Source organism: Salvelinus alpinus, chromosome 9, assembly GCF_045679555.1.
Source record: "Salvelinus alpinus chromosome 9, SLU_Salpinus.1, whole genome shotgun sequence".
In the NCBI taxonomy this organism is placed as follows: domain Eukaryota; kingdom Metazoa; phylum Chordata; class Actinopteri; order Salmoniformes; family Salmonidae; genus Salvelinus; species Salvelinus alpinus.
The window spans coordinates 44,971,309-44,990,376 of record NC_092094.1 but is presented as its reverse complement, the minus strand read 5'-3'; the positions used below and the strand labels follow the sequence as shown (position 1 = coordinate 44,990,376).

Here is a 19,068-nt window from a genome sequence, read left to right as displayed (position 1 = left end):
CAAGGATGGGTTGGTTAAACACTTGGCTGTGGAATGGAATGTGTTAGGTTACGAGCTGTGTGTCAGCAGAGACTTTTGCAATCAGATGGGGCATCAAATCATTATTCTAGCAAGAATTTAATTACTACATTTCACTCCCCACCAGTCTGTTGGATGTAAAATATGGGGAGAGAAGACAAGCCAATAAACGTAAAAAATAGATGACCACTATCATATGATAATGTACAGTCACTCCTTCCTGGGATTCAATGACTCATTTATAGTGTTTACTTTGCAAAGGCTGACATTTTCTGACCGGCTCTCTATGATCTTTTACATTTCGAATGCCTTGAGGGGGGTTCCCAAAAGTTCATATTTGAAGGGAATATGTTTCTTTTCAGATTTGTATTTGACTTTTCCATTTAAATGAAAACATTTGTGGTTGTAGAAAACTTCAGCTGGTCATAATGAATATTCCAAAGTGCCTTTCCTTTAATTTAGTCAAATTGGATGAAATCATGCAACACATGCATAAATTAAACCATATGTGTATGTTTTGATCATAGCAGTGCATTTAAATACATTGTTAGGTTTGGGAGGATAGTCACTCATAATTAGGATCAGATTCTATGGAGATACTGTCTGTGTTTGCATTCTTTTACGATACAGTTTCACCACAAATTACGAAGTGATTCTGAGAAAAGGAAGGAAATCTTACCAATTCATTTATAATTGGCATGGAGTATTTAGTTGCCCCGCAATTGTGACCTTCAGCTATATTACAGTTCATTAGACAAAGCTATACTTTCCTTGTTTGACAAATGACCAAATGACCAAGAATAACAAATCTACACCTGAAATGTATTGCTACTTCAATGATAGCATCTTATCTCATTAAAAGGACCACAGGAAAAAATGTGACATAATTGGGAGACATTACATGGCAAGGAATTCATTTGGACTGAATTGCCAATAAAGACATGATTTATTTCAGCCTCTGTGAGCTTAGCTAGCCTATGACAGCTCAATCTCATATAGTACATCACAGTATAACAGTGGAGTCCTTTAAACTGATGATAGCTGATAGCACTCCTTCCAAGAGTTGTCAATGTACAGATGCATGAGCAACTTGTAGAAAATCATGATTTTCATGAAAACAACCTCCATTGTGGAACGAGAGACAAACCCAACCAACTCATCACTGATTTGATCAATTTATGCTGCGGGCTGATATTAGCATAACTTTTGCAGAAAATGCATGTTCTGTGCACAGGCACAGTATTCCTTTAAATAAACACGTAGAAAATTGAGAAGAATCTTCTGCATCTGACCAGTGGCAAAAATATATACCATTTTGCTTGTGAGTCACCTGTTGAAGTCAAAACTTGAACATTATTCACCTTTCCTCTGTTCAGCCCACTTCTAAACAGAGATAAAAACCCACTCTAATCAGTCTGACTTATGGAGCGAGGTGATCTGTTGACTGTGACCCTTCCCCCTCCCTGTCTGATGTCTGATCCGGGGGAGCTGGTCTGTTTAAGGGAGTAGTAGTTTGCATCTTCAGCTCCTGATCAAGTATGTGCCTGTCCTAACCCTTTCCTCTCAAGTGGCTTCCAATGAACCTGCTGACTTCCACATCTTTTATCTGTATAGACGTCTGTTTGGCTCGGGCCTACCCCAGCCGCCCGGCCGCTGGGCAGCAGTAGCACTCCCCCTCTACAACCCTCACCCCACCCCCCAGGGGGATGTGTGGGAGTGAGAGAGCGCTTCATTGGGGAGACGATACTGTATTGTATGCGCCCAGGCGAGGGGAAATAGAGACGGAACCACCCCCATCCCCTCCCTGATACCCCCCACCATCTCCCACATTCCACCCCAGTTAAGTTTTTCCCTCTTTTAAAAGCCCCCAGACCTCTCGTCCGCTTGCTAACCAACCGGTTGGAGCTGCTAGGCATTTTTCATGCCGTCCGTTTGACTCCTAGCTGGTCGTGCCTTGGAGTGCCTCTCTCCAGAGTTGTACTCATGGAGTCAGGCTCAGCGCTATAACTCAACTCACTGCCTGCCTGTCTGTCTGTCGGCTGCCTTCAGGCTGCTGCTTCTAAGAAAAGGTGCAGCGAGAGCAGGAGGCAATGCAATGTAGCCCATAGAGCAGAACGGCCTGCTAGTCTGACAGCTTCTCCTCTCTGATGATTGAATAGATGTTTGTGTGTGAAAAGCAACTTGGTCAAAAAAACGAAGGGACTACTACTGCATTGCTTTGTCATTAAATGTAGGATGTAGATTGAGGTCTCCAGTCTCTAATAGATTCTAACAAGTGGATACCCCAGCCCAGCCCGGGCTTTTAGTATTGGTATGAAATAAAAGCAGCATTCCTATGTCGTGCACTGAGAGGTTCACCTGCCCCTGTCCTGCATCCATTCTCCATTCTTGTGCAATGAGCCAGGGGCCAGAGTAATTGAACTTTTGCAATATTTCACCGCTGAGCACAACAAGAACCTCTTTGAGATGAAAAGCATGAATCACTATGGTGACAAACTGGTTGGAAAGTTAAACAGAAAGTAACCAGAGCAGGGCAGTTATACGACTGGGCCTACGTCTGCCTTTGATGCTGAGTGTAGCCGTTGAAAGGTGTCTGTTTTCATACTATAATCGCTAACGTCAAGTGCTCTGCTCTTCTGTTCAGGCTGTGAAAGCTGTTAAAGCTGAAGGTGCCCAGGCTCGGGGGCTCAGGATATCTCTGGTGTAGATGCTCTCCACAATCTACCATATATCACATGAGATAACATCAACTATTTCCAACTGAAGACGGCATTTTTCATCCTAACTGACCAGTGAGCAACAGGCCAAAGTAGACAGCAGTGTTAAAACTGATAAGGTGTTGACTTCCCACAATGAAAAACTAGGGTTAAAATTATGGTTGTAATCAACCCACCATACATCACTTTTATTCAGCACTGTATTAAAACCTTACTTCTGAGTATCACTCTCTTGCCATTTATCCTGGCCTTTTCCACGTCTCCGACCAGCCCTACTGCAACAATCTGCTTTGACTATCCATAGCCCCTCCCTGCCTTGATGATGGATCTGACTTCAGTTGTATTATTTACTGTTAATAGAGGGTAATATACCATTCAATAACACCCACTTCTGTTAGCACGGGATAATTCACTCCATATTTTATGGGCTCAAGGTACAGAGCAGTGCCAATATCATTCTGCTAAGGCACATTACAACGTGAGTGAGTGAGATTGCTATAGCTTCTGTGTCCAGAGGAGGAAACACAAACATATTTTACTACCCAGCATTCAGTGTTTATGGCCTTGTTCTCCAATGTGTCAGTTAGAACATAACAGGAGAGCCAACGACTCTTTGCACAACAGAGGAACTGTTGAAGGACGTGACCGTAATGAGTATTGTTCCATCCATGTTTCCATCCATCCTTTAAAGTCCCATCGAACTAACAGAGCTGCCAGTGTCAAGGAAGGCTGTGTTAGGATCAGCAGATAAAGGATGTATATATATACAGTATATATCTATATTTACAGTATAATAACACAGAAATAAGTATCAAATGAATGGCCTTTTTTTATACAGAATCTTTCCTTGAATCAAGAATTTTGGGGTTCTGTCCTACTCAATAACCGAGCTATTAATGTGTACTTTCTTGGAAACCGAATGCAATACCACGGAACCCGGCCAAACTGACCGACTCCATCCAAGTGCAAGCAGCGCAGAGAGAAAGCATTAGGCTTGTGGTTCCCTGATCTTTAACTCTTCAGAAAACAACGGCATCTCCCCCGATCCAAAACTAAGACTGGATCATTGAGAATAGGAAAGGTTTAGTGTTCATAATTTGGGGGATTTGAATGAAAAACTTCAGTGGGAGTGGAATATGCATTTTTCTCCTTGCAGTTAATTATGATTATGTGGGAATTTGCAGATTCGGGAGGAGACGGACTGTAACATTTGTCTATTGAGGAGGTGTATTCCATGACTTCATATGCCACGCTGAACAACACTACTGTCATACATACAACATCATTAAAGAACACGGCTACTCTCATCATTCACTAATTGCACAAATCAAATTAGTATCAAAAACAATCTATGGCGTATTGACAATAAAACCCTGAGATAAATAGTCAATAAATGGTCACATCCATCCACTGACCTTTCTGCCTACAGTACTGGAGCGGTTGATCTCACGGGTAATTGGCCATGGCAGCAGCCAATCACTAACCAGTATGAGTCAATCTCTACAGTACCAGTACCCACTGTCTGGCTCTAGCTCTGAGAGAGTGTAGTGAAACATCCCTGGCTTCGCTGTCAGTGAGTATCATGGAGGAAAGTATGGTAGCACAGTACGAGAGAAAAAATAAATCTGTCTCATCTCTGCCTCCTCTAGAGAAGAGGTTCTCTCTCTCTCTCTCTCTCCGGGGGTGTAGGATGGAGGAAAACATCCGCCTAAAGTTAAATCGCACGACTAACTAAAGGCTTTGACCAGAGATGTGGCTGGTTCATGAGTCAAGTAGTTCGAATTATTCATGCAAATGTTCTAAAAACATAAGCAGCGTAGTTCACATGCAGTATCAGTAACCTGATCGATTTCTCAGTGATAAAGCAAGGCGTGACATGTGGTACTGTTCAGTTCAAGTCTCCCTGAAACTTGGCAAAAAAGAAAATATGAAAAAAAGGAGTGCAAAAGAGATGCTGAACGCAGAAGAAAATGAGACGAGATCCATTACAAAAGCGCCAGATTTACAACAAAGAGAAACGCTTTTAGAGGGGTTGGCGCTAAGTCAGCCGCTCCTAAATAGCAGTGATTGTTAACAGAGCTATTGGATTAAATGCATAGTCGAACCGCACTTTAACAGCGACAAACATTTCTAAATGAAACAAATGTATAAAAGTCCCTGTAAAAAAAAACATACAAAAGAGGTCTGCGGAATTCCGTTTCAAACAAAAGCACCGTAAATGTAAATGTTTGTCTGCTTGTAGCTTGTTCTGACTGTCTGTACATGCACATACACACACACACACACACACACACACACACACACACACACACACACACACACACACACACACACACACACACACACACACACACACACACACACACACACACACACACACACACACACACACACACACACACACACACACACACACACACACACACACACACATGAACCAAGCAATGGACACAACCAATTTCCTAAGATTAACAACAGATGTGTCCATCTATTTCTGTTCAACAACGTTCTCTACAATAATACCATTAGTTGTCTCCTCATTTGCTATATCATTTTTCAACCATACTTTTTCCCCATTAGACTTTGGTGCTTCTGGTAACCTTTCCATAAGTTTGCTGCAGCTAGCAATGTATGGCATGCTTTTAACCAGAAGTTCAACGCAAATCATAAGTCAAAGGAAATCAAGCCACGCTGCAGAAATGTAACGGTGTGATTGAAATGAGGACACATCGGACTGGAATCTGTTGTAACGGTAACATATGAAGTCATCTTGAGTTTGAGTTTGCCAACGTGTATTGTTATACAATAGAGAGTCAAAGACGTTGTGTGCAGTTGGTTAATGTTTGACTCTGTGATGTGCGCAGCTTGGGTTTGGCTTGTGAAGAGGCTTGGGTGGTCGGGGCTTGGTAGTGAATTGAGTTCTACTCTCAGGCTACCATTTGGAGGAGATGGTGACATCCTCAATCCAAAATGTAACCTGTTTTACATCACAGCTTCAATCCTTTGCCCGAAAGCAATGATCAATGACTACCATTGCCATCCAGTCCTCCCTGCAAATAAGATTTGAAGTAACTCTTCAAACGTCAGCCTTATGCCTCCCCACAAATGTAGCAAACGTATTGCGCCACACATTTACAGTAGGTCTATGTCCGCAAACATGCCTTTCAGAGTTGTGGACATTACAGCGTCAGTCCACGGTACAGAAGACAACGAGCTCTCCCAAGGTGCCCAGACTAACCTACTCGCAGCTCCTGTCCGAAGACAGTCCTCTCCCCCAGGGCGGAGCAATTCCACCGGCCGTAGCGAAACTGGTACTGACACTCATTGATGCCCAGCTGAGCGCCCTCCCCCACCACGATGATGGCGTCCGGGCGGCTCTGGCAGATGGCCCGTTGGCGAGGGGCCAGCCCAGGGATCTTGTTGCAGATGATGTTGGCACCCAACGCCACCACGGAAGACAGGGCCCTATGGATGGAGAGGTAAACATACACACACACACACACACACACACACGCACACACACACACAAACATAGTCAGTTAGCAGTACTGGAGGACAGATAGACTTGAGTCACATTACATAGACTTTATGCCTCTCCAGACCAGGATTAAATTCAACCAAAGCCTTGATGAGCATTCCGTAGGCACTCAGTGCTGTCTTGCTAAAAATATTACAATTTCATGGATCAGAGGTGAATCAAAGAGAGCATCTGAAACCATTATCTGATGCGAAGCTGAATAATAACACTACACAGCATGGGAAAACAGATCCAAAGCAGAAAATTACATTGTGTTTATTTGCTTGCTGACCATGCCTCTCCGCGTTGGTTTGGCTCGTGATCGTAGAGAAATGAGTTGGGGTTTTGCGTTAATTGTTAGGTAACGTGGTTAGAATTGTTTCCAGGCGTGGGCAAGCCGCACGCCGGCACAACCGTGCCTTCCATTTGTAACTGGGCTTCTCAAATTTAGGCAGGGTTCACTTCTCAACCAAGAAGTCACACAACTATGCTATCCTTATTTCATTTGATATGTATGAGTTTAAAGCTCACATGCGGCATAACACACCGCCTATAAATATATTTCCTGTGCGAGACTTCTTTCATTTATCCACATTTGTAGAGCAATGCCACGGTATGCCTGGCAAGTACGCAAGGTTTCCGACACCAGCCCTCCTGCACGCCCTATGAAGTGTTGTTCCTCCAAGCGTAAAGATGAAGCAGTCATTTAACCCATGACAAGACACCTAGGAGCTTCTACTACTGATCGTCGCTTTGGGAGTTAATATAATCCCGATTGCTGACACATGTTGGATGGGTTTGGAACAGTCACGTACCAGAAAACAGACGGCTTAACAAATGGGGTTATTTCTCCATCAGTGTGTTTATAGCCATCCAAACCCTGCAGATACATGCCTTTCAAACATGTCAGTAGACAAGGAGCAGTAAAAGAGCATAAAGGCGAACACCAGCTTTGATGTATGACGTAGGGCCTCCGAGGGCTTTACCACAAGCAGGGCAGGCTGATGCAGGCAAGTTGTGTGTCAGCAAAAAAATGACAGAGAGGGAGAGAGAGGGCGGAGAAAGGGGGGGGTCAGAGAGAGGGGGAGAGAAGAGAGGGAGAGAGAGAGGGAAGAGAAGGAGAGAGGGGAGAGGGAGAGAGAGGGGGAGAGAGAGAAGAGAGGGAGAGAAGAGAGGGAGAGAAAGAGGTCGACTGCATTTGTGGATTACCCTTCAAAAGGATTATGGAACAAAACCATACTGCCCTTATGACTCAAAGAACAAAAAGAGTGAATGTTGACCTAACATGTTCCTCTTCTGTTGATTAGCTGTCTTTCTTTCTTTCTATCTTTCTTTCTTTTAATAGTTTACTCTCCGTTAGTCAACACCTCTATAAAACAATTTGGGTTGTGCGTCAGCTTACATTTACATTTGAGTCATTTAGCAGACACTCTTATTCAGAGCGACTTACAGTAGTGAGTGCATACATTTTCTATGTGTTTTTCTTTTTCGTGCTGGTTAAAGCTCATGCCTTTTACTAGATTAGCTGTCTCCAGACAAAAAATAAACCTTGAATGCAAAACCACATGACATGTTCAAATTAAACTATAACTGCAACATGACATGTATCTTTGGCAAAACAGAGCTTTTTCTTATTCACACTATTTGGTACTTCATCTGCACTAGAGGAGAATGTACTATGGATGTAATGTGAGTAAGTGTCAGTTCTTTCCATCCTTGCAAAAGTTGTTAAAATGCTTAGAAATGCTAATATTTGAGTCCAGGGAAGTCAAAAGAAACTGCAAAGGATTTCAATGGTTCACGGGAGACGGTTCAGACATCCCTTCTTGCTTCAAAAGTGCTGCACCATGAGCAGCACAGACCTCTCCTCTTTCCATATCCAAAATGATATGCTAAATTAGGCTCACCAATGCTTTGACCTTTGCAAAGATAACATAATCACCATTACCAGGCATTGAGAAATAGGTGTATAATCAACCAAAGTCTGGTCAATGCTGTTGGAATGCTCTCAAGTGTAATTGAAAATACAGTATATTTTTCATTTATATCAGTTCAAAACTGAAATTGAGATATAAAGCAAAGAATTAGTGAAGCACAAAGCTCTAAAGTAACTCTTTACACCTCTCAAACCCTCTGGTTCCTTGATGTCTACTGAACAAAACAATCAAAATGCTCCACCAACCTTCTCTATTGTAAAACAACCCCCATGGAGCTTGTGGTTTAAATGTGTGGTTCATATACTGTATGATGCTACTATTCATGAGGTCAGGTGCACTGTAACTGATGCTCTAGGAATGTACACAGATGCTCTGGATTACATCATGTGCATAGATCCTAAATATCCCATAACAACAGCAATAAACGTAATACCTCTCGGTATCTTCTCGGGCAGCAACAAGTCACTGTGCAGCTCACTGTCTGTTAAAATGGTCATGAGGACTTGATGATGATGTTGCTACTACTCTCCTGTATCATCATATCCCGGCCATTTTCACCTGCCAATTCCCAGCATCACTGTCTAACATGGGCTTGCAAAAGCATCAGACAATGCAAAAACAGAGCATTCCTCAGTTAAGCTGTTAAATCCCTGCAGCATCAAAGTGCACACATGCGATTATGTTTGCTTAGTGGCGACTCTGTGTGCACAGTGTCAGTCCGGGAACAGCTAGCACTCCAATAGACAGATACAAAGGGAGAAAACATAGATCACAAGCAAAATATGTAAATTGGTAATCATGCTGTATATTAATACAAGTATAATGCACATTATATACACACATTTATATATATATATAATACAGCTATATCATCTACGATAGCTACAAACAATTCTTCTCCATATGCTATAGGCTACAGTATGTAACGATGTTAACAATAGCAAATCCAGGGATTCCCACAGTATATTATAGTGCACGCTGGCCACCAAAGCGAAATAACCTTCCCCCAAACTTTACATTATAAGGTGGTGGGTTCGATGACAGGGTGTTGTAAAGGGGAGGGACGCATGGTTCTACACACCGACACACACAAACACACACACCTATTCCATCAGTCGAATGCCTTTGATGTGACACAGAATTAAGCTCACAGGTATGTCTCACTGAGCAATATCTCAGCCACAATTGTCTCACAATGCAGGTAATTCGAGTGGATTTATTTGGTGAGATTTGTCAGAATTGTTTCTTGGGCAAATTTGCTGAAATAGCAAGTGTGAAAATGAAACAAATCTACAAGATTTGTCTAAACTAAAGATATGATATCAATTCATATTATTTACTTTAAGTCAAAACAAATGTTTCTGTAGTCAAAAGCTTTTAAATCTTGACTGTCCAGTCTAACACCCTTGTATGTATTTGTGTTATATATGTAGGTTATAGCAAATTTGTGGGCAATTTAAACAAATTAACAGTGCAGCTTGTTTTCATTCGAAATGTCTTATTCCACTTTGATGTTACTAGGGTTTAATATGGAAATCGAAAACGTATTTCTAAAGTTCCCCATTTTAAAAACCTTATACTGATCATATTTGGTGAGGTGATGCAATAATCACAACTTTAAAGGTGTGATTCACCTAACATTTGCATATTTCTTCCTGGAATGACGGCGTGTTCTGACTAATACCTCTGTCTGAGGATGAGTCATTTGCCACCCATGTAGTTCACCGAATTTCACTGTTAGATTAACACGCATTTAGCTGCACATGTAATGAGAGAGGAAGGAACACTATGGAGGATGGGGATCACATTCCTCCGTGTTTCTTATTCCACTTTAAAATCATCCTCATCCCTAAAACCTATTTCATTTGCGGTACTGTACTGTAATAAAGCATGTTTAAATTATGAAAACAAAATGATATATGTAGTTTATAATGTGCAAACGAATAGGCTACTAAACATAGATCATAGCCACTTTTAACTGCAACCATAAACCACATCTATTTTAACATTACGTTTGGGGTCTCCAGCACGGGGATGGATACAACGTATGGTTCGGTAATTATTTTTAAGGAAAAAATAAAACGTTCTCCTGCGTGAGCAACTCGTTATTTTAATTCAATGATACAATTATGACCAGTGTCAATCATGTGCGTGTCATAGACCGATGTTTTACAGCTACTTTTCCAGATGTGGCTTTAAATTGTAACTTGGTAAATCTGCATAATACTATGGTGATGTAATGCATAAAGCATAATCCCTATCCACAAATTGTGACAGGTAATCATCCACCGCATGCGTAAAAGCTATTCATAAAAGGGAAATAATGAAATAATGTTCACTCTTCATTCAATTGTCTTGAACATCTCTGCCACTCTGTGGCCAAATGAAACCGTGTCCAACCGTCATTACAATGTTGTAAAAGAGGATTTGGGTCCTAACTTTAAAAAAAAATACTGTATTATGTCACCTCATCGAACTACATGCCCATAAAATAAGACGTCAGGTAATTAACATCGACTTCATCCGTTGTTTCCCACGTGGACCGGAGGGATGCCCTACCTACCTGAAGCATACGCAATGATAATGAATGTATTTCGAGTATCCTTTAGTCATTTTAAACGGTAACGTCTAGAACATCATCGAATGTGGGTAAATACAAAATAATACATCAAAGTCGGTGCGTAAAATACACACCCAAGTGCACAAAAATAAGATATCGAAATCGTTTTCTATCTCCATGTTGCATAGCCTAGTTGTCTTAAATTACTAGTTCTAATCAAGCATGTTGTAGGCTATATTTTATATTAAAACCGTTAGGATAAGACTAGGATGTGCACTGTGAAGCAAACATCATCCATCATAAACACGGGCTACCGTAACCAACAACCTGCGGTAATATTTCGGAGAAAGATTTAACAATGACAATTCTAAAGCAGAGTACATATAATCGAAAATGAAATGCATTCTTAGTATGTCTCCAAACACAAAATCACACCAGTAAGCAACTAAGGGTTCGGGTGATTGAGTCAACTTACAGGTAGCTCCCACTCGTAAGTATGAGGAAGATCTGTGGATAGTAGACTGACAGTAGTACACTGCGCGACGAGAAGATGATCATGATGACATTGAACAAATGGCCGCTTTCTGGTGGAGTGAGAAAAATAGTGGGATAGAGTCCTCTTTAAATCCTTGATGTCGCGCGTTTTAGTTCCCCTTTGCTCAAAAATCAAAGAGCTGACACCCGGGTTGGTGCGATGCGTCTGCGGTGCTCGCTTGAGTGGCGGTGCTATGCAGCTCCTAGCTCCCAGTCCCAGGGCCGTGAGTGTGCAGCGGGCGCGGAGATTGGCTCTGTCATCTCTCAGCGGTAGAGGCTGTTACAGAGTGTGGTTCCCGAGACGGAATGATGATGGTTTTAGGGATTTTGGATGGCAGAAAAGTGCTTTTCTCCACACTCGTGAGAGTCGTGGCTGCCATTGGGCAGAGAGAGACACTGCTATCCGCCCACTTCTGCGCCACAGCAGGACAATAGGGTGACAGTGATCCGCTGCTCCCCTGGACAGGGCTGCCTTTCATTCATCAAATCAGGCCTAATAGTAAACAAACACTGGCGCACTCACTGACTGTTTCATCTTCAGGCCTACTGCTTCACACTAACACATCATCAGGCAAAACAAACGTATGTGCGTAATGTGCATAAAGCATTTGGTCTTGCACACATTTTATCCAATGCTTTAAAAAAGTAAAAACGTTGTGAATAGCCTAAAACGTAACTACATATATATTAACACTTGGTATGATGTGTTATTAATGACTTTATCCTATCAATAAAAGAGCAGGCTACTGCAGGTTTTAAAGCAGGTTAGCGTTTTTCATCTTGTTCTGGAGGCAGCACTGCAGGGTGGTCACTAGCTGGCACAGCCACAAAGTCATACAATCAGTTGTTCAACCTAACCTTAACCTTAACCACACTGCTAAACCTAATGTCTAAACCTATCCTTAAATTAAGACCAAAAAGTTAATTTAAGTTACAATATCGACAATTTTGACTTTCCAGCTGGCCTATATAAGGAGAAATCGCTCAGTTTCGCTTCTGGGACAAGATTCATGACAATAAACATCAACCTGCGGTTTTAACACAGGATCTACAGGGCGATCTTGGTGTTGAACCCGGTGAGTGAAAAGCTCTGTCTGCACCATCGCTTCAGCACAAAGTGATGTCACTCGTCACCTGTAGACTCCAGTCATTGTGTGTGAAGAGGGTATCATGAAAGATTTTCCCAGGCTAAAGAAGGGGGGAGTACGCGCGGGAATGAGCTAACTGGTTTGGCTTGATAAAACCCTGAGATATCTCGTCACGCTTCACTTGATGTGATTTTTTTTCTCCCTATTTGAACTGTTAAGATATGAATACCTGTGGAGGTTACCCGTTAGGCCTATTTCACTTAAGGCTTGTGTAGGAGAAGGAAAGGTGAGCTCCCACCAATGGAACGCGCTGGGAGATGACACCTGCTGTTTTTGTTTAGATAACCATGACTGGCTATGGATGATGAGGAACACTAGCCTGAAAAATGTATGAGTAAAGAAAACAGGACCTTGAGCTGTCCAAGGTTTGACTCTTGTTGAAATATCCTAACGTTATATACGTTGTGTATAAAAACATTTTTTACTGGTTGTATATATTTTTTACTCATATCAATTCAGTCCAAACCATCAGGCTACCTTGCAGACAATACAGACCTACAACACAGACAGGTAAACAAAATTCTCTAACCGTTTGTGTAATATCATTTGTATTTATGCAAATAGAAATGAACAATACCCTGGGTAGGAATAGAATAAAGTCCAAAAAGGTGTATTACTCATGTTATCCGTTTTTCTTTTTGCACACACACAGCATATATAATTCCTCTGTTTTTATACATCAAGATGAGCTATTGCAAAACAAGTAAAAACTCCATCTGGGCTGTGGAATGTGGAAATACAACTCAGCCAGGCTGCCTCTATTAATGAAGGTGTACAGCAGTGAGCCAGAGCCCGGCTGAGGGGTCAAACGATCTATAGAGCGACAAACCAACAAGACTCTGATCAGATTAACCACAACCAAGACTGAATATGAATTCATCTAATATTTGGCCAACCGCAACAACAACAAAAAATGTGCACAGCTTTTACGCACATCCAGCCGTTGTCCTTGATGGCTATGGGTGTGAGGTTCATTTCAACACTGACATGGATGGATTAGGCTAGCATCACACTGAGTTTTTGAGATTGTTTGTAAAAGTCAGAAATTGTTTGTAAAAGTTAGTGAAGTCAAAAGGGCAGTTGCGTCTGCCGCCCGCAGAAGAACACTGCGTGTATATGGGCATTCAGAATACACATGAGGCTGGGCATTCAGAATACCCATGAGGCTCAGCATGTTGCAGGTTATATTTAAAACTACAATAATAATACAGACAAGAAAGTAACATACACATATAAGCAGTTGATATAAGTGTTACATTTACACTTACCCAAGCCTTAAGTAGATGATGCCAAAGCACAAGAAGACGTAGAAATTCCACCTTCGGAGGGGTCTGTGCATGATCATAACCGCTTCTGGGACGGGCCATTCACTAGAATGAAGTGGTCATTCTTGCGTTCACATTGGCAACACTACAGTATCTAACCTTTCCAGATGCAGATATAACTTCTCTTTTCCAAAATGTCAAATCTAAACTCCTTTGAAATCTTTATCCGTTTAAAATCCATAGTCAACGGGTAACAGGTGAGTCAGAGAGTGATGGTGATCCAAAACGTGGTTGTTAAAGAGTTCGACAACAAAACACTTATGAGAGAGCGATGGGTCGAGGAGTAAGATGAGTTCTCGAGTGAACCATTCTTATATTTCGTCCTTTGTATCAAAGTAGGACAAGTTATGTATTCTCACTTGTTCTTGCGTGCGCCAGGTACATTTACACCCGGTGCAATGTCCTCCTTTTCCTCCCCTCGTCTGTATTGAGGCCGTAACACATCGGTTGCAGTTCCTCTCCTTTGACGACATCTTAAATTCTTTCCATGTAGCTGCAGGTATTCTAATGCAGGTAACAAAAGCCCTATCCACGCCTCCTCCTTTGAGCTGGTATGGATATGCAAGGATTGGGACGGGCTTCTGGGTTGAGCTGAACACGTGCAGTTGTTGTACAGCTACAGTAACATACAGCGAAACTCACCGAAACTTCCTTATATAGGCTATTTGAGGTTGCAACCTTGGGTGTTGCACAACAGGAGATACTAGACTACTCTCATCAAGTAGACAAATAATCCTAGCGATTAGTCCATGCACCAGTTTACAATATGAATCTTGAGTAGAATTCTAGAGTATTCTGTGGCATTTCATATGTATAGCTTAACCGATCATAAATTCTACTTGTTTGCCACCTGTTATGAATTAATCTATAAATAATATTTAAAGATCATTAAGGAAATACATTTCTTATTATTTATTACATCAAATCATAGGGCTCGTTTTCAACAAATAGGCGACAGAATTTCTTACTATGACAAATGCGTTTTAAAACAACATGTAAAAATAGGCAGTTGACTTTGCACAGGGGGACCATCATTTCAGGACGCGCACAATCTTGATGCTTCTTGAGTGTCTGTCCCCTGTGGTGCCCTTTTGGTGTATAATACTCCCCCTGGTGGCTACAGGAGACAACTGTTGTCGTACTGGTAGGGGGAGGTGTCTTCTGTGTTACTATAGAGGCCTGTATGATGTGAGTGAGTGTGCTTTTGTATGCAGACAGTTTGGCTAAGTTCCTGCACTTATATTTTAACATGATGTGCACTTGTAAAATCTTTAGAAAGTGTAAATCACCATAAAAATGCAATATGCAAATGTATTTAAATATGGTCCTGTTAATTTATGGGTTTTATTGCTGCATTTGAATGGTCTTGCAAAGAAATGTAATTCGTTATTCAAGATTCTATACGATTTTTGATTATAACGCACTTTGTTAAAACAACACATAAACCGTAAGTCATATACCATATTAGAACAAAACTATACGCATGAAAACGTCTAAACTGGAATAATAATTACAGCATAAACTAAAATGACAGACATCAGACCCATCTCTTTGGTTCTGAGAGTTGTTGTTGACCACAAGAAACAGACAAACCACAGAAACCTTTGTTTCAAGACATCCCTGCTTTGTGGTCTCCAGGCCTTTTTCTTCAAAACATGCCCATCCAAATTCCAGATGGATTTCTGAAATAATGAATGTCAACATAAAGACGCAGGGTGACATAAAAAGACACGTATTGGATGTATTCCTGTAATATATGGACTTATTTCTCTCTCTTCAAATGTAACTCTTGGTAAAGGCTGGGTAGGGATGGTCCTGTTTAGTTTAATTAAAATGTTCAAAGGAGCGATTGTGCATTTGTGCGTTCAAACACACACACACACACACACACACACACAAACACACACACAAACACACATACATGCACACAGACACACACACACACACACACACACACACACACACACACACACACACACACACACACACACACACACACACACACACACACACACACACACACACACACACACACACACACACACACACACACACACACACACACACACACACACACACAGAGAGAGAGAGACAGAGAGAGAGAGAGAGAGAGCATTTGGGACAGGGAGGACTCATCAATCTAGCCACGTCATATGCCACATAACACAATGCACCGAGTGGTTTAAAAGGGAAAACTGTGGTGATATTCATGTGATTGTAGTTCATGTGATAATTAATTAAGACAGTCAAGACACTTGCAGACAGTCAAGAACATTTAGATATTGATGATGTTCAAATTAGTTACATATTTACAGTGCATATCATATGTAGGCCCAGGAGTTTTTCCTGACCACCAAACCTTGGGTCCCAACTACGTAATCAGGAAAACTCCCGGACCTATTTGGTTTTGTTTAGTCTTTTTGACCACTTCCTCTTACCTGTAGATAGAGTCACTATTTGACCCAATCACAAACATTATGTTGCACATATATACACTAAATTGTATGGACCGTTTTGGCCCATTTATATTGTGTTTCTAAATTCCAAAGGCTGTCCCGTGAAAGGTTCTGATATCTCTACAGTTTGCTCCTCTATCCAGCATTGCTTTCCAATGTGAAGCAAAACAAGTTTGAAGATTGCACAATTGTATCTGCTTCTTTAAATTTACGATCTTTTAAACTGCAGGAGGGTAGAAGGAAAGTGAAAAAAATATTGGTCTGTATTTTGGCAGATGTCAGATGATATGTCGTACTGTCTTCTTGAATATTATTAAGTACTCTTGACCGACAACTAAATAAGAAAACCCACCAGGCATCCATATGTTTGTGTGGGAGCCCTGTCAGCTGGAAAGCGGCTGCAGCAATGCACTGAAATGGATGAATGCAGCAGCATGCCAAACCATGGAGCGGCGTCTGGGGCTGGGTCCGCCACATCTACACAAGGCCCCAGGCAGACACAGGCAGGAGGGGGAACCAACTGGCTATTATGCTGCTCCCTGATGGCCCGGGCTCCATCAGCTCCACACTCTGTCTGCCTCCAGATTTTAACACTTCCCTCAATTAGCCCAGGGAAGATTTCGTTTGGCACGGACAAGGTCTGGATGAAAGGGAGCTTCCTATCCCTGAATGGGGGCCCCAGCCCATGGTCTGCCTGAGAGAGAAGAGACTGAGACCAGGATATGGATCACATCAGAGAGAGGAGAGAGAGGGAAAGAGAGAGAAAGAGAGGGAGACAGGGTTAGAAAGAGACAGAGACAGAATGGGTGAGAGAGGGAAAGAGAGAGAAAGAGAGGGAGACAGAGCTAGAAAGGGACAGAGACAGAATGGGCGAGAGAGTGCGTGACCTGGATGACCTTGGCAGACAGCATCACCTCGTACATCACACAGTGAGGTATTTTCACAATTCTAAGGTCAAATGTCAAAAACTGCCCCAACAGGTCCTCCACTCCTCCAAACCAGACAGATGTGATTGAACTCCACCTTTTCTGGTCGGGCACAGCTGTGGATGCCCGTATGGGGGTGTGGAGTGGAGCGCGGCCTGATTAATTCCCCAACATGCCCACTTATATTTTGGGTCCTGAGAGGAAGGGGCCTGACTGGGCGTGTGTAGATATGCCAGACTGTGTCCACATGCGGCCCTGCTAGCTCCACTGGCTGATTAGTGCAAGCTGAAATGCTCCATCATGCCTTCTCGATGGAAAGCAGGTTTTCTGAGGTTCACCGTTGCTTGCCAGAGCCGAATGCCACATCGAGCGCTTGGATAAAGATTAATAAAAAAAAATCTAAAGTCAGTGGTGTTTTTGCTCATGTTAAACCTTCAAACGCTAATCTGAGATGTTGCTATTTTAAATATGGCTCACTTCTCACCGGAGCCCCTTGCCAACCTTTCAAGTGTGTTTTTCTGATCAGCCGATCTCAGAGACAGTGCAGAGAGACCCGGTTCGATTTACCCAGATCTGACAGTGTGGGACTCAAAGCCAAAGCCCTTTTTTCAATAGCACATTCACAAAAATGGTCTGGTGGCTTAGAGGGGAAAAAAGCGTTCGGTTTCAAGCTGGAGAGGAGCTCTCTCTGTCTGAGATGACATTAGGATGGGCTGCTACTACTCTGTCCTGGTCATGGTGCGCTGTGTGTTGAGTAGGTTCAGAAGTTTTTCGAGAACAAATGACCTGATTAGGAGAAAATGCTTGTTCTTCCCAGTCAGGTCACATCAAAAGTTTCTCTTCTGAGGTGAGTGACCAGAGATTTCTCATCTCAGTACAACAAAATGGTCCCAATATTTAACTGAAGGCCTCGTATGTAGAGTGGTGACTCTGTATAGGATGTCCACCAGTGGAGGCTGCTGAGAGGAGGACGGTTCATAGTAATGGCTTGAATGGAGTCAAAGGAATTATTTCAAAAACATCAAACACGTGGTTTCCATGTGGTTGATACCATTCCATTGACTCCATTCCAGCCATTATTATGAGCCATCCTCCCCTCAGCAGCCTCCACTGGTGTCCACCCACTCTGCCAAGAGTATTTGGTAAAGACCAAGTCCACTTTATGGCAAAAACAGCTCAAATAAGCAAAGATAATTATTTTAGATATGAAGGTCAGTCAATACGGAACATTTCAAGAACTTTGATAGTTTGTGCAGTCGCAAAAGCCATCAAGTACTAGGATGGAACTGGCTCTCATGAGGACCACCACCTGCAAAGGAAGACCCAGAATTACCTCTGCTGCAGAGGATAAGTTCATTAGAGTTTCCAGCCTCAGAAATCGGCAATTAACTGCACCTCAGATTACACCTTACAGAGTTCAAGTAACAGACACATCTCAACATTAACTGCTCAGAGAAGTCTGCGTGAATCAGGCCTTCATGGTCGAATTGATGCAAAGAAACCACTACTAAAGGACAACAATAATATGAAGAGACTTGCTTGGGCCAAGAAACACGAGCAATGGACTTCAGACCAGCGGAAATCTGTCCTTTGGTCTGATGAGTCCAAATTTGAGATGTTTGGTTCCAACCGCCATGTCTTTCTGAGATGCAGAGTAGTTGAACGGATGATTGCTCCATGTGTGGTTCCCACCGTGAAGCATGGAGGAGGAGGTGTGATGGTGTGTGGGTCATTTGCTGGTGACACTGTTTGTGATTTATTTACAATTCAATACACACTTAACCAGCATGGCTTTCACAGCATTCTGCAGCGATACGCCATCCCATCTGGTTTGAGCTTAGTAGGACTATCATTTGTTTTTCAACAGGACAATGACCCAACACACCTGCAGGCTGTGTAAGGGCTATTTGATCAAGAAGAAGAGTGATGG

At 42.2% G+C, this 19,068-nt stretch overlaps 1 protein-coding gene across 2 annotated transcripts in view; it reads right to left on the bottom strand.

Moving 5' to 3' along the window:
* LOC139530181 (protein Wnt-7b-like) overlaps positions 1-14,348 on the bottom strand; it is a 40,785-nt gene extending 26,437 nt beyond the window's left edge. The window contains exons 1-2 of one of the 2 annotated variants that reach the window (XM_071326351.1): positions 13,700-14,348; positions 5,974-6,200 (exon numbers count right to left, since the gene is read on the bottom strand). In XM_071326351.1, the coding sequence (XP_071182452.1) occupies positions 5,974-6,200; positions 13,700-13,776 (304 nt within the window). In that variant the 5' untranslated portion in view covers positions 13,777-14,348. Of the gene's footprint in view, positions 1-5,973; positions 6,201-11,224; positions 11,651-13,699 lie in introns of those variants that run through there. The other variant, XM_071326350.1, reaches the window with a different exon arrangement.
* Between the last annotated feature and the right edge of the window lie 4,720 nt (positions 14,349-19,068).